Consider the following 12,714-nt stretch of genomic DNA (forward strand, 5'->3'; position numbering starts at 1 on the left):
AATTTTTCAGAGCCTCAGTTTCTTCATTTTATAAATAGAGGTAAAAACAATACCCACCTCCTATCTCCTAAGTAACAATAAATGTTAGGTATATCCAGTCTTATCTTGCTGAGAACAAACATTACTCAAAGAAGGTGTATTTCTTCATAATCAAGCTTTTAAAATGTTTACAACAACAACCTAAACTTTATTTCAGTGTGAGAATTACAGCTATGAGTACAACACAATACCTGAGGCTCTATGACAGATTCATCAAGGATGGACTGGGTGATAGGGTCTTGATTTACTACAATTGGACCCTGAGAGGAATCAGGAGCCAATGTTATGTTAGGAAACCCTGCACAAGGAAGATAAATAATTATGATTTTGTTTTTGCTTTCAATTTACTTTACGAGCTGTATACTGTCACAGGTTTTCATCATCATATGGAATTCTTAAATTATAATAATAATAGTAACTCACCCATATAGTGCTTACTATAAGCCAGTTACTATTTTAAAAGTTCTTATATATTCATTTACTTTACTCACAAATCTCTGAGTTTTTTACGGATTAGTAATGCAGAGATGTTACACAACAAGCTCAGGGTCACATTAATAAATGGCTGACCCAAGATTCAAATCCTGTATTAAAAACTAATGAGCTGTTTTTGGAGATTAAGATAAACAATGGATTATATACACATGAAAATGAATAACGCTGTGTATTTGACAAAAGTCAAAGTTCTTTTTAAAGACAGACTTCAGTTGCTTTAGGTTTCAAATAAATTTTTAAATTATATATACATATATATAAACACAAGTACTTTAATTATATGGTCATTTAATATTAATAAACTGGAAATTAAGTCACATTTTAAAATTACAAGAGCCTGTACATTATACTATAAAATACTTTATGGATAACAATTAACCTTTATTCAGCTGAATAATCTGTAATATTTAATTAATGTTCTTGGTAGCAAACAATTTATAATTACTAAAATCCTATCAACTCTTGTATATTATCTATCTTAAAATATCTGAAATACAAATAATATGATATCTGAAAAAGGACTTTGAATTTTTCAATTAGCTGTGGGATACAGCTACTAAGCCAAATAAGTTTTTATTTAAATTAAATACTTTACCTGTGCGCCTACGAGGAGCAAACAGATCTTTTGCTGCAGCCATCAAATTATCAGATTTCTCCAATACATCCTGCATCTGATATTGATCAGAAAGAATCTAGATACATGTTAATGACAAACATTATTCAGAAAAAAATATTTACTTTTCAAATCACACACAAAAGAAAAAAACATAGGAAGGCACAGAACACAAAAATAACCACAGTGCAAACAGCTGAAATCTTTACTTAGTACAGAGTTGGTCTTGTGTATATAAAATTAAACTAAAAATGAATCTTAATGAAGAATGGGATGGGAAAGGGAGTAGGAGTGAGATGGGAGTGGGGTTGGAAGGGGAATATGGGGGCAAGAACCACTGTATTCCTCAAGTTGTACCTATGAAATTTGCATTCATTAAATAAAAGCTTTAAAAAAAAAAACACCACAGGCCGCTACCTTCCCAAAATCCTTCAGTGGGAACATCCTTCAATACCAGTAGAGGGCGCTATTACGATAAGTAGTGACTGACCTGCTTGGCTGCCATTCAAAGCATTAAATTGGGACTCAGTACACTCATATGCACACAAATACAAACATATATATGTATGTATGCATGTATGCATGTAAAACAAATGTTTTACTTAACCTTTATTGCACAAGAACCACTATTATATTTTCTTTTTAATTTATATCTTTAAAATGATGTTTGTATAATTTGCAAATTATGATCTACAGTTAAAAACACAAATTAAAGATATGAATCTTACAGCCATAAACTCAGGGGTCTTTCAATCACTAGAGTAATTTCATAATCCATTCATAGATTATGAACTACAACTTAAAAAAGATTATTAATCTAAGATATGAATGAGCTTTATGATTGAACAAAAAAAAGTGATGTTTCTATATTATAGTTTTTTTAACCCCAGAAAACTGGAAAACTAAAAAAAAAAAAATCATCTCAGTAGTACCTCTGATTGTGCACATTCAATTTACGAACTTTCATAACAACAAGAAAGCCTACAGGTTAGCATAAGCAAGTTAAGTATCTACCACCACCAGATGGCATTATTTGGCTGAATGGAGTCTCAAAATTGGAAACTGCCCAGTTTCCAACACTGACTCAAATCAATAAAACATCTGGCAAAAAATATTCTTAGTAGAATTTCTCTATACCATGGAAACATGTGTCTCATATGACTTCAGTTATTATTTTAGGACACAGCAAGAAAAATAACAAGAGTGCCATTCCTACTTAACCCACTTCTCTCCCTGATATCACTAAGCAGTTTGGCTGGCTCAGTTGGTAAGACTGAAATCCTGATTTGCTCCTTCTACAAAGAGTGAAATTTGGGAATGATATAACAATGGTATGTTTAGATCTAGAAGACTGGGGTTCTAGGCTAAGTCAAGGGATAGAAGACAAAATCCAATCTCTAACAAACTTTGTTTCCCTTGGTTAAATGGAGATACGACCACCTCTTCAATCCCAAAAACACACTATAAGGATATGGACACACTGAAAACCTGTGAAGCACTCTAGAGATGCTTAAGAATATTTTTATAACTTAACTTATAATCCCATGAACCAAATTTCTACCCTATTTAGCTATCATGCAAGTAAAAGAAATCAACAGCGTAGGGGAAAATGTGAATGGATCAAAATAATCTACTACTATATTAGAAAAAGTACACAAAACTTATCTCCTAATAGTAATTTTAATAATTTACTTTTTTTTTAGAGGGACCAGTGTTGTCATGCAATGGGTTAAGTTGCTGCTTGCAATGCCAGCATCCCCACTGTGGAGTGCAATTCAAGACTCTGCTACTCTGCCTCCCATCCAGCTCTATGCTAGTGCACCTGGGAAGGCAGCAGAAGATGGCCCAGTGCTTGGGTCCCTTCCACCTGTGTGGCAGACCCTGATGGAGTTCCTGGCTCCTGGGTTTTGCATGGCCCAGATCTGGCTGTTGCTGCCATTTGAGGAGCGAACCAGCAGACGGAAAATTCTCTCTCTCTCTCTCTCACACACACACACACTCTCTCTCTCTCACTTTCACTCTTACTCTCTCTCCCTCCCTCCCTTCCTCTCCCTCCATCTCTCCCCTCTCTCAGTCACTCTGCCTTTCAAATCAGTAACTCTTAGAAAAAAAGCAAGAGATGGATCTGACAGAAGCCGATTGTGAAAGAATCGTCTTACTAATCATACCGAGATTTGATATTAATTACAAAAAAAAATCTCAAGGTAAGCCATTGCCTCGCCACCTTCTGCTGGTCACTGCCTGACCTCTTCAGGGGCAGATGGTTTCAGTTCCCAAACATCAGGATATTGCCCCCTTTTTTTTTTTTAAAGATTTATTTTATTTATTTGAAAGACAGAGTTACAGAGAGGCAGAGAAAAAGGTCTTCCACCAGCTAGTTCACTCCCCAGAAGGCCACAATGGCAGGAACCATGCCAATCCAAAGCTAGGAGCCAGGCACCTCCTCCTGGTCTCCCACGTGGGTGCAGGGGCCCAAGGACTTGGGCCATCTTTCACTGCTTTCCCAGGCCACAGCAGAGAGCTGGATCAGAAGTGGAACAGCCAGGGCTGGAACCGGCACCCGAATGGGATGCCAGCCCTGCAGGTGGCAGCTTTACCCACTACACCACAGCACCAGCCCCAGGATATTGACTGCCCTTTCTAAATCTAAATCACTCCTCTCAAAAAATCCATCCTCTTGATAGGGACAGTGATCTCTACGTGCCCAACTGTGTATGTTACTTCCCCTAGTTTGTAGAGCACAAACTTATTATAAGTGGTGATGTACATCTTAGATTTTCTTTTTTTTGTTTGTTTGAATTTTTAAATTTATTTTTGAAGGAATACAAATTTTATAAGTACAACTTTAGTAATATAGTCATTCTCACATATCTTAAATTTTCAAAGAATCACTAAGGTCCCTGCAAAAATGGTTTCAGAAATTCCTCATCTTAATCCTTTTGTTCTGTAACAGAAGTCATACAGAACTAGGAAATTAAAAACTTTGGAATTATCACACTTTGGGAATTTAGAGTCTTCAGGAAAGCCTCTATCTCTAGATTTAGACCTTCTCTTGCTTGATTCTTATGGCAAGAGTGTATTATACAGCAAAGTAAATGAAAGATTATGTTGGCCAAAGGTCTTTTCTCTTAATTTACAAAAATCTAGGAACCCAGCTCCAGGGGAACGAGTCCTAGTAGCTTTAATATGTGATTAAGCCTTCTTCCCTTGGTCTCATCCCATCCCTGAAACAGAAACATTATAAATTCAACCCTGAAATAAAGGCAACACATATCTTTTGACTCATCAATTCTTTTGAGAATTTATCCTATGGAGTAGGCATTTAGCCTGGCTGTTAAGATGCCATATTCCATACCAGAATACTTGGGTTCTATTCCTGGCTCCAACTTTTGACTCCAGCTTCCTGCTAATGCAGACCCCGGGTGGCAATGATGATGGTTCAAGTAACTGGGTTCCTATCACTCACATGGCAGTCCTAGAATGAGTTTCTGGCTGCTGGCTTCAGCCCCAGCCCAGCCCCAGACACTGTAGATGTTTGGGGAGTGATCCAACAGTTGTGTGAGCTTTCTGTATCTATCTCTCTCTCTCATTTTTGCTCCCCCTGCCCAGCCTTCTCTCTGCCTGTCAAGTAAATAAAGTTAAAATTTTTTATAATTGCCTTAAAATGTATTCTACAAATACACATGTACCCAAAAACATATTCAAGGATATTGATTACATCTCTTATAGTGACAAGTTAAAAAACAATCTGGGTGGCAGACACTACTACTTATCCAACAGTATTCTTTTCTCTCATTTTCCTGTAACAGCAGAACTCTCAAGCTTCAGACAAGTACATGGTGAGGTTTCCTAGTCATGTCTGCAGGTGGAAACAGTAATGTGACAGCTTTCTGGTCAACAAGAAACATGCCCAAACTTCCAGACGGTAGATAATGGAAGCATGCACTGTCTTCTGCTAGCTGGCATACAACTGAAAGAAGTGAAAACTTTCACTCTACTCACAGATAGACACCATGTAATGAAGGACTGCCGAGCATCCCATGAGCGAACACTTTACCCCCGAATTGTTTCATGAGAGAAATACATTTCTATCTTGCTTAAATTACTGTATTTTGAGGTTTTTTTCTTTCCCCAGAAGCTTAAACCATACTCTAATAGACAACCTTAGTATCCACCATTAAAGCACTAGATAAAAAATTGGAGTACATCTATATAGAAAGAATATGGCCAGCACTGTGGCATAGGCAGCATTGTGGCATAGCAGGTAAAGCTACCGCCTACAATGTAGGCATCTCATATGGGACCTAGTTCACATCCCAGCTGCCCCAATTCCAGTCCAGCTCTCTGCTAATGACCTGGAAAAAGCAGCAGAAAATGGCCCAAGTGTTTGTACCCCACCATCCACATTGGAGACTCAGATGAAGCTCCTGGCATAGGCCATGCCCAGCAGTGGCTGATGTGATCATCTGGGGAGTGAACCAGCAGATGGAAGAGCTCTTGTTCTCTCTCTCTCTAACTCTGACTTTCAAAATAAATAAATAAATCTAAAAAGAGAGAGGAAAAAAAAGAAGGAAGGGAGGGAGGGAGGGAGGGAAAATGAAAGAACACAGGATGTATGTTTAGGGCATCAATTAAGATGCTTCTTGGGATGTCTGCATTCCATATCAGAGTGCCTGGATTTAAGTTCCAGTTTCACTTCTGATCCTAGCTTCCTGGTAGTGTGCTCCCAGGGAGGCGGCAAATGATGGCTCAAGTACTTGGATCCCTGTTTCCACGTGATAAGACTTGGATGGAACACTGGGCCCCTGACTTCAGCCTGGCCCAGCCCTGAGCTGTTACAAGCATTTAGGAAGTAAGAAGTGGATAGAACATCTGTCTGTTTCTGTTTCTCTCTCTATTTTTTTAAGGGCAGATTTGTAAGTACTGCATAGAATAATTTCTCTGATGTAGTGCTAACGGGAAACACCGGAATCTCACTAAGAGCAGAGGTCTTCACCCTCTGCAATGCATTAAAATTACACAGAAAACTGTGTTTTTATGCCTTTTGAACACTTCAATGTAGGTGATTTGTCCAAGATCATCAAAAGGTACTCATCTGTAAAGAAGCAAGCTCTCTCAATCTACTATTCTTTCCTCAAGCTTATATAAACATTTATTTGAGAGATACAATTCTTCATGATGACATAAGATTGAGGCTTTCTTATTTTACTACAGTCTAATGAATTTCTCCAAAGACAGGGTATGATTTAAAGCTGCCATGAAAGGTCACCCAGTGAAATGGCTGTAGGCATCAACCTGAACAAGAAACAACAATGCAGACAAAGCACAATTCTTTATAATAATTTTAGCTCAAATAAAAAAAAAGGTTATTTTGATGCAGTTTCCTCTTATTTCCCACACTGTTTATTTCTACACACCTGATTACTTGTCCAGACACCTTATATCTGGCAAAAGGCTAAGCCAAAGACAAGTAGCTTACTATTTAATTGGAAGGCACAAATTATTTTTGATTTTTTGCAAAGTAATTTAACAGTACCATTTTTGTATTAAGAAAAATAATTGGGCCGGTGTTATGGCGTAGTATGCTAAGCCTCTACGTGCAACACCAGCATCCCATATGGGTGCCAGTTCGTGTCCCAGCTGCTCCTCTTTTGATTCAGCTCTCTGCTTATGGCCTGGGAAAGCAGTGAAAGATGGCCCAAGTTCTTGGGCCCCTGTACCGGCATGGGAGACTGGGACGAAGCTTCTGGCTCCTAGCTTTGGATAGGCTCAGCTCAGCTATTGCAGCCCTTTCAGGAGTGAACCAGCAGATGAAAAACCTTTCTCTCTGTCCCTCCCTCTCTCTGTCAGCAACTCTACCTCTCAAATAGATAAAATCTTTTTTTTTTTTTTTTTTTTGACAGGCAGAGTGGACAGTGAGAGAGAGAGACAGAGAGAAAGGTCTTCCTTTTTGCCGTTGGTTCACCCTCCAATGGCCGCCGCGGCCGGCGCACTGCGGCCGGCGCACTGCGGCCGGCGCACCGTGCTGATCCGATGGCAGGAGCCAGGTACTTCTCCTGGTCTCCATGGGGAGCAGGGCCCAAGCACTTGGGCCATCCTCCACTGCACTCCCTGGCCACAGCAGAGAGCTGGCCTGGAAGAGGGGCAACCGGGGACAGAAGCCGGCGCCCCGACCGGGACTAGAACCCGGTGTGCTGGCGCCTTAAGGCAGAGGATTAGTCTAGTGAGCCGCGGTGCCGGCCCTAAAATCTTAAAATAGAAAAATAACTATAACAGTTATATATATAAATATTTATAAATTTATATAAAATTTATAAAATTATATATAATTTATAAAATTTATATATAAAATTTATTTTAAAATTATATATATTATATATAAATATAAACATTTATATATATAAAACTGCTATAATTATTAGCACACACACAGTGCTAACTATGTGCCGATGACTGTGCTAATAACTTTACATATCATTACATTACCTAAGTATTATAGCATTAAAATCTCATAGTAATACAACTAGGCCAACAGTGTTTTCCCATTATAAAGATGAAAAAATTCAGGACGAGATGTTAAATGTGTTTAAGATCACATAGCTAGGAAGTTGTGGAGCACTGCTTCTCAGCCTTTTGGCTAAGATCAAGTGTGGAAGTTGTGGAGCAGAAATCCAAACCATGAAACTAGACTCTGTCACTCTGCTGTTTTTTTGAAGTCCACATGTAGATCATCATATAAGGATGCAATAATTACTAACATCTCTCCAAAGGAATCAAATTGAGGGAAAAACTGAGAACCTTATTTATCTTCTTCTCTATCTCCAAAGATAATGTAGTTTGTCATTACCTCCTTCATGATAGATAATTTTCTTTTCTCAAGATTCGCGCTTTCTGTTTTCTGCTTCCTCCATTTTCTCTTCAGAGCTTTTTCTTGGAGTTCCCAGTGTACTAATGCTCTATTCTTTGATTTGTGTATTTCATGACGACGTTCCTATGTAGAAAAAAAAATATAAAGGAACGTTTCAGGAACAAAGAACTGCCTATTTTGATAGTGGGCTCCCCTAGTCGAGTTCTTTTTTTAGTTTTTTTATATATTTATATTTATATTTACCCACAGCCAAAATGTTCATAGTCCTCTAACTTTTCAAAAATGACTTAAAAGTATCTAGAACTAGTAGACATAGCTAAAAGGAACAGTGAAAATATTAATTTCTGCTTCCTTCCAAATCCATGAGTATTTTTCAAAGCAAAGGTTGGAATTCATTTAATGGGTAATTAAATTAAAATGGTTTGGGGCTGGCATTGTGGCACAGTGGACAGTGCTGCCACCTGAGATATTGGCATAAATTTGAGCACTGGTTCAAATCCCAACTGTCCACTTCTGATCCAGCTCCCTGGTAATGGCCTGAGAAAAGCAATGGAAGATGGCCCAAGTGCTAGGATCCCTGCCACAAACATGGGAAACCCAGAAGCTGCTCCTGGATCCTGGCTTCAGTCTGGCCCAGCCCTGGCTGTAGTGGCCATCTGGCAAGTCAACCAGTGGATGGAAGTTATCTCTCTCTCTCTCTCTCTCTTCTCTCTCTCTCTCTCTCTCTCTGTTTCTCTCTCCCTCTGTAACTCTGACTTTCAAATAAATAAATCTTAAAGAAAAAGAAAAACTGGGTCAAGAACAGCATTCTACTATGTCATCTTTTGCAAAGATAACCCCATTTCATGATGATGACATCACCACCAAGAACTCATAATGTCATGTTCTTATTGCCTGGCAATGGTTTCATACGGAAGCGGGTCACTGAAGAAGCAGATATCCAGAGGAGGTGAGACTTTAAGACAAAAGAGAAAAGCCACAGATCTCATCAATCAGAGGGGAGGCGTTCACTGAGGGGGTTAAGAAATGAAAGCAGATATCTGGCTTTCTAAGTACCACAGGGTTCAGAAGTAGGAATAGGAATAAAGTCCATATATCAACTGATTAAAAACACAGTTCTCACCATATAAATAAGTCCCTAAAGACTAATAAATAAATTATATATAAAGATTCTGATTCAAAGAAAACAAATGAAGATGACTTTTTTTTACAATTGGAAAAATATAAATACAGACTATTACCAAGCAATTATTGTTTACACCTATTAATACAACGGTGGTTTTGTTTTTTTAAAAAGAAGAGTCTATAGTTGGCACAAAATAATGTGTTCTCTGAGGTTTGCTCTAAAATGCTTCATTTGAGAGGCTGGTGCTGTGGCATAGTAGGTGAAGCCTCTGCCTGCAGCACCAGCATCCCACATGGGTGCCAGATCAAGTCCCTGCTGCTCCACTTTCGATCCAGCTCCCTGCTGATAACCTGGGAAAGCAGTGGAAAATGGCCCAAGCCAGAATAAACTTCTGGCTCCTGGCTTCAGATTGGCTTTGCGGCCATTTGGGGAGTGAACCAGCAGGTGGAAGGCCTTTCTCTCTGTCTCTCCCTCTCTCTAACTGTGCCACTCAAATAAATCTTAAAAAAAAAAAAAAAAAAAGCTTCAGTGAAGGAAGAAAGGGGTACAATAAATCAAACAGCAAGGGCAAAATTTTAAAAACTATTATATCTGGAGAACACTACACAGTTCTTTATATTTTTGTCTCTACTTTCATTTGAACTTGAAACTTTCACAAAATAGTTAAGTCAGTTGGGCATCATTTCTGTCTTCAATGAATATTTTTTAAAAAGCTTTATTTATTTGAAAGAGTTATACAGAAACAGAAAGAGAAGCAGAGAGAAAGGGGTCTTCCATCCACTGGTTCATTCTCTAATTGGCCACAATGGACAGCACAACGCCGATCCTAAGCCAGGTCGATCCCAAGCCAAGAGCCAGGAGCCTCTTCTGGGTCTCCCATGCTCCCATGCTCCCATCCTCCACTGCTTTCCCAAGCCATAGCAGAGAGCTGGATCAGAAGTGGAGCAACCAGGACTTGAACCGGTGTCCATATGGGATACTGGCACTGCAGAGGGCGGCTTTACCTGCTGGCCCCCTCAATGAATATTTAAAGAGCACCTACTGTGTTAAGACTCCTAGCTCCACTACAATATATAAGAAAGCATTAGCAATCTGACAAGGGAGCCTGGGCATACCTATATAAAGACAAATGATGTATTAAATGGCATTTAGTCAATGTCTTATCTAGGTATTAAATACAACAGTTCAGAGGAAAAATAACTGTTGGTAAGTTTCAAAAAACATAGGCCTGAGGAGCTGTGGTATAGCGGGTTAAGCCCCCTCCTGCAGTGCTGGCATCCCAAATGGGCTGCTCCACTTCTGATCCAGCTCTCTGCTATAGTCTGGGAAAGCATTAGAAGACCTGGAGGAAGCCCCTGGCTCCTGGCTTCAGATAGGCGCAGCTCCGGCCATTGCGACCCACTGAGGAACGAACTAGTGGATGAAAGACCTCTCACTCTCTCTGCCTCTCCTCTCTCTGTATAACTCTGACTTTCAAATAAATAAATAAATCTTTAAAAAAAAAGTTTCAAAAAATAGGACTTCAAATCTACTACAAAGCTACAGTATTCAAGACAGTGTGGTACTAATATAAACAGACATATTGATCAATGGGATAGGACTGATAGAGCAGAATAAACCCTTATATTTATGGATATGAATTTTTTTCACCAATAGCACAAAGATAATTCAATGCAGGAATGAACAGTCTTTTTCACAAATGTCATTTGGACAACTGGATATCCATTTGCAGAATAATGAAGTTGGACCTCTACCTTACACCATACAAAAATTAATGTAAAATTATTTATAGACCTAAATATGAGTTAAAACTAAAAAATTCTTGGAACAAAAGATAACAGTAAATCTTTGTGGACTTTGGACTAAGTAATGATTTCTCAAATATGACTCCTAAAAATACGAGTGACAAAAGGAAAGATAAGTCGGACTTCATCAAAATTTAAAACTCTGATGATTAAAATACACCATCAAGAAAGTGAAAAGACAACTTAAGGAATAGAAGAAAATGTTTATAAATCACATATCTGATAAGCAATGTGTATCCATATAGACTTTATAATTCAAAAAATTATAATTCAAAAAATATGGTAACATAAATAATCCAATTTAAAAATTACTAAAGAATTGGAATAAACATTTCTCCCAAAGAAGAGACCACAAATGGCCAATAAGCACATGATGAAGATGTTCAACATCATTTCTGATTAAGGGAATGCAAATCAAAACAGCAAATTAGCACTTCATACTCTCACAAGGAGAACTACAACAGAAAAGATTGAACAACAATGTGGAGAAATTGGAAGCTTCACATATGCTGGTGGAATGGAAATGGAGCGGCCAATTTGGCAAACAGTTTGGCAGATGTTCAGAAAGTTAATTATGGAAGTATCATATGACCCAGCAATTCTACTCCTACAGATATACACAAAAGAATTGACACCATATGTTCAGAAAAAAATTATACATGAATGTCTACAATAGCATTATTCATAACAGTTAAAAAGCAGAAACCCAAATGTATACCAGTGGATGAATGGATAAATATGGTATCTCATACAATGGGATATTTAGCAATACTAAGAAATAAAGTACTAATACATACTGTAACAATGCGCCTTGAAAACATTAGAAAGAAGCTAGAAGACAAAGGCCAGTGTATTCCATTTATAAGAAAAGTACAAGATAGGGCTGGCGCTATGGCGTAGTGGATAAAGCCACTATCTTCAGTGCCAGCATCCCATATGGGCACCGGTCCGAGTCCTGACTGCTCCACTTCAGAGCCAGCTCTCTGCTATGGCCTGGGAAAGCAGTGGAAGACGGCGTAAATCCTTGGACCTCTGCACCCATGTGGGAGACCCAGAAGAAGCTCCTGGCTCCTGGCTTCAGTTCAATTCCACTCCAGCCATTGCAGCCATTTGGGGAGTAAACCAACAGATGGAAGATTTCTCTCTCTCTTTTTTTCTCTCTCTGCCTCTGCCTCTCTGTAACTCTTTCAAGTAAATAAATTAAATCTAAAAAAAAAAAAAAAGAAAAAAAAAGTACAAGATAGGCAAATCCATGAAGACATAATGTAGATTAGTCACTGCTACAAACTGAGGGAAGGTGGGCATAGGGAGTGACTATTAACGAGTATAGGATTTCTTTTTGGTGTGATGAAAACATTCTAAAACTAGTTACAGTGGTTGTACAAGTCTGTAAATATACCAAAAACCACTAAATTGAATACTTTTAAAAGAGTAAATTCTATGGTATGTGAATTATGTATCAATAAAGCTGTTTTTTTTTAAAACACAGTAGAGGGGCAGGCTCTGGCCCAGTGATTAAGGCACAGGTTAATATGCCTGCATCCCATGTGGGATGTGACATGGTTCAATACCTCGTTCTGTTCTCCATCTCAACTTCCTGCTAATGCAGACTCTGGGAGGTGATGGTGATGGCTCAAGCTATTACATTTCTGCCACCCATGTGAGAAACCTGGATTGAGGTAATAGTTCCCAGATTCAGAGCCAGTCAAGGGCCATAGCAGACATCTGGGGAATAAACCAGCAGACAGGAATACATTCTCTTTCTCTC

At 38.6% G+C, this 12,714-nt stretch overlaps 1 protein-coding gene across 9 annotated transcripts in view; it reads right to left on the bottom strand.

The window, feature by feature from the left end:
• Positions 1–12,714, bottom strand: part of SPICE1 (spindle and centriole associated protein 1) — a 68,834-nt gene that overhangs the window by 41,152 nt on the left and 14,968 nt on the right. For 6 of the 9 annotated variants that reach the window (XM_089331656.1, XM_089331654.1, XM_002716697.6 and 3 more), the window contains exons 4-6: positions 7,995–8,138; positions 1,130–1,226; positions 231–337 (exon numbers count right to left, since the gene is read on the bottom strand). In XM_089331656.1, coding sequence (XP_089187782.1) covers positions 231–337; positions 1,130–1,226; positions 7,995–8,138 — 348 coding nt within the window. The remainder of the gene's footprint in view (positions 1–230; positions 338–1,129; positions 1,227–7,994; positions 8,139–12,714) is intronic. The other 3 variants (XM_008266934.5, XM_089331657.1, XM_089331658.1) reach the window with 2 other exon arrangements.

The sequence above is a fragment of the Oryctolagus cuniculus genome, chromosome 4, assembly GCF_051225735.1.
Source record: "Oryctolagus cuniculus isolate XC-2025 breed Fujian yellow rabbit chromosome 4, ASM5122573v1, whole genome shotgun sequence".
NCBI lineage: Eukaryota > Metazoa > Chordata > Mammalia > Lagomorpha > Leporidae > Oryctolagus > Oryctolagus cuniculus.